The 3,793-nt window shown below is 38.6% G+C and overlaps 1 protein-coding gene across 3 annotated transcripts in view; it reads left to right on the plus strand.

The window, feature by feature from the left end:
* Positions 1–988: 988 nt before the first annotated feature.
* The window catches only part of OXR1 (oxidation resistance 1), a 608,937-nt gene continuing 606,132 nt past the window's right edge, over positions 989–3,793 (plus strand). For all 3 annotated transcript variants that reach the window (XM_019528058.1, XM_019528061.1, XM_019528059.1), the window contains exon 1: positions 989–1,066. In XM_019528058.1, the coding sequence (XP_019383603.1) occupies positions 1,050–1,066 (17 nt within the window). In that variant the 5' untranslated portion in view covers positions 989–1,049. The remainder of the gene's footprint in view (positions 1,067–3,793) is intronic.

Consider the following 3,793-nt stretch of genomic DNA (forward strand, 5'->3'; position numbering starts at 1 on the left):
TTCATTTTCACTTTTCAGCTGTACACATTAAATAGCTGTGCTGATTAAAAACACAAATACTGCAAGAGAACAGGATAGAGATGAAAATGTCACTGCCCAAATGAAATTCATAGCTTTAAAATCACTGCTTCCTCAGGTGGCGATAATGAGACATTTTACCTGGAACGACATAGTGATGTTTGTACTAATATGAAGTTCCCTCAAGCAACCTCTGAATTTAGGACAGAGTTTGTAGCCAAAATTATCCCACCTGTCAAATCATGTAATCACTATTTCTTCCACATTGCTCATTGTTTTCTTCTATATAAATAAAAGAAAAAATTTAAGAGTAATTATTTTGTAGCTATACCTTTTTGTCATGAACAGAACTTTTGGAAATTTAATAGCATTAAAGTTTATATCAACTTTTTCAATTTTTATATAAAAATATATACTATCAGTGGCCAGTTCCTAAGCTACTTCATTTGCCTAAGGGTTGTCCGCATTACAGAGCTCCTGCAACTGGAACTTTGCTGGAATAGCTATTTTGGCTGAACCTCCAAGTGGAGATGCTGTATAAACAAGGAGAGAGGATTTTTCTTCCACCTTAGCTATATTACCACCTCAAATAATGAAGCTAAGATGAAAAGAAAACCCTTTTTCTTGATATATCCACCTCTGCATTACGGGTTTTACTTTGTGATCATTTAATTCATCAGGCTGATATAGCTATGGTGGCAAAACTGTGGTCTAAACCTTGTAAGAGAAGTTTCTTTTAAATCAAAGGTTTGTTTCAGTAGTAATACTTAATAAACAGACTCGGGTTTTGGCTGTACATTACAAATAAATGCATGTTAATCTGTATGTATTTTTATATTTAAAATTACTGATCTTTTTCTCTTTAGATTTAGTAAAAGATATTTACTAGTAAAGATGTTCAGAGTGTTTTCATCCATCTTAGCTGCTTAGTTTGAAAAATCTCTCTCTCTCTCTGTCTTTTTGACCAGGTCAACTAGACCAGTCTCTGTGGTGCAGCAGTCTCATAAATGTGAAGCAAATCATCCGCCATTATGTTTGGTACTAAAAGGTCAGTTTCTGTCACCTTTTCTGTCACTTTTTTCCATCATTCAAAAAATGTACAGTGAACATAACTATGTTGTAACATTATGCAAGGCACATAAGCTTTTATATATTTTAGTTTATTTGCTGTACAGCCCCTTCATTCTTTGACTGAGGAACAATTATTATTACCAGTAGCAGCATATGGGCAGAGACAGTAATGCTCTTGGAGCACTATTGGGCATAGACTGCCAATAAATAGAATTCTGTACTGGTATCAGAGTGCATCCAGCATATGGTGGGGGTGTAGAAAATAAGTATGACTTCATCTTCTTAATAACTATAACCATCATGTTGCTGTGATCTCAAGAGAGTCTTCTAAAGCTGCAGTTCTGAGGATTTCCTTTTTATAATTGATTGATTTTTATGGATTGTGGGAAGCTAAAAATCAGGGGAGATCAAATAATATTACTGAATGTAATATTTGTTTCCTACATAATGCTAGAGCAGAACTGGTGTTAATATTAAAAATGATGAAATAGCATTGAGGTCCTCAAAGCTGTTTTAAAATATTTTATTCTCACACAATGACCTTAATTTCTTCAGCGTTTTCAGGCAATAACAATAACAAGTTGGAACTGATTGCTTCATCCAGTGAGCTTAAAAGTTTATTTTGTTTATAATTACCTGGATTGTATTTTAAGTGCTATATGTTAACATTCCCTTCCTAGATTCCTGTTAAAAATTAGTCTATTCTGCCGTATATGCTGAGCAAGTTTTTGAGAGACGCTGGCAAACCCTGGATACAAGAATCTTTGTCCGTCCTTTCTACCCCCCAGAGATGGGCAGTTATTATACAGACTGTGTTGACTGGAGTGTTCCTCACCTTGTGTAGAAATAAAGAGTAGTTGTTTATCATGGACTGCTTCCAGACCGGTTCCTTACGTGTATCCATTTTAGGAGTGACAAGCTTAGGTAATTGGCCTCATGACAGTCTTTGAGAGAAAGTTCAAAGCTTAGGTTCTGTATGCAGTCATGAAAAGAGTCAAGTACTTATGGATCATGGAGCTTCCTAGAGCTAGGCAAAGAGAGACCCTGACCACAGGATCATGTCTAAAATTAGAGAGAGGTGAAAGTTTAAGCATCTGGCTTGAGGCTGCATGCAAGGGCCTCCCTCCACTTAGGATCCAGGTTACCAAGTCCTCTTTGCCTACATCAGCAAGGCTCAGTGGTACCTGCCCTGGGCTAGCACTCTGAGGCAAACGGGGGGTGTGGGGTGCACACATCTGTTGATGTTACTGACCTTTTCAGTCTCTCCCCTTGCTTCTTCATACTGTCTGCAGCAAACCATGACAGGCTAAGGGGGCCAGCAGGGAGCTGATAACAGTGTTTAGCATCCCACCAAGAAAACAAAAGCCTCTCATTAGTTCAAGCTCTTCTTAAACAGCTTTTTCCAAGGAAGGAAGAGAAGGTCATTACCAGCTACCTGTTAATTAGCTCCAAAAAACCCTAAGTGGAAACTGTCTGGTCTGCTTTTGTCCTGTCTGCCTCACACACCCCTCTCAGCATTTGCTAGCATACCACATGCCTGAGGTCTGTGCTGTGGGAAATGGGAGGTGGGGGTGGGGAAATTCCTGCTTGAGCAGTGAGGGGGTGGTGGGACAAGGGACAGCCAGGCAGACCCTGCTGTGCCTGTAGTTTCTGTTAGAGCTCTGGCTAGGGAGCAAAGTGGCAGGGCCAGCCCTGTTCTCTGGAGCAGACAGCCCAGCCCAAGGCTGCAAAGTATCAGGGATACTAGGGGACTCAGGTTCAATTTAAACCTGGAAGGGGTCTGCGACAGACATTGCATAAACTGGTTTAACCTGAATCAGTTAAGTCTAATGCTACATTCAGCCAGGTTTATCTTAAACCAATTTCAGCCATTTTGAAACTGGTTTATGTGCACTGAACTTATGTTCTTACAGGTTTAAACCAGTTTCTGATCACTTAAACTGGTTTATGTGTAATGTCGGTCTGTCCCTACTCCAGGGAGTGGGAGACCCAAATCTCTTTCTACTTCCCAGGAGGGTGTCCTAACTGCTAGGCCACAGTGTTCTGGGTAGAGATACTTTCCATCCCTTCTGTTGAAGCTGGATCACAGGGCTGTACACAATGCAAGTTGTGGGGCAGGAAAGCAACCAAGCGGGAGAATACCATGTTGCCCAATTATTAGGGCATGGGAGGGATTAGTTGTAGATTCCAGTTGGTGCTCCCAATCTATGAGTTTTAATTTAGGTAATCATTGGATTTTTTTTTTAAACAAGCAATAACTATGGGAGGCTTATTTTTCTCTGAAATCTGAAGGAGGTCTAACATTGTATGGTCAATTATCGTACAAACAAATTATCTTTAACAAAATCATAATCTTGACTCAAAGCCAAAACTCTTTTTTGACACCAAATTGTCAGAGCTACAATATGCAATATTTAGACATGATTTTTTTACCTATTCTTGTTTTCTATTCAAGATTCAGATTAGAATATAAATAATCTTTGTTTGATCTAGTTCTGATTTAAATAAAGAAGTTAAAAAGCAATTGTCCCATCAGTTATTTTTCCAAAAGTACAGCTTCTGAGCAAGGAAAATATTTGTAAGCTCCTTTATCAGAAGCTCCACAAACAATGTGAACTGATACTGTTAAGAAAAGTGACTTCTCCTTGATTTTATTTTAACTTGAGTTGATTTAATGACTTTTTAAGTGCTGAACTGTTGTAAG

This window comes from Gavialis gangeticus, unplaced genomic scaffold (genome assembly GCF_001723915.1).
Source record: "Gavialis gangeticus isolate Ggan-Ray unplaced genomic scaffold, GavGan_comp1, whole genome shotgun sequence".
Taxonomy (NCBI): Eukaryota; Metazoa; Chordata; order Crocodylia; family Gavialidae; genus Gavialis; species Gavialis gangeticus.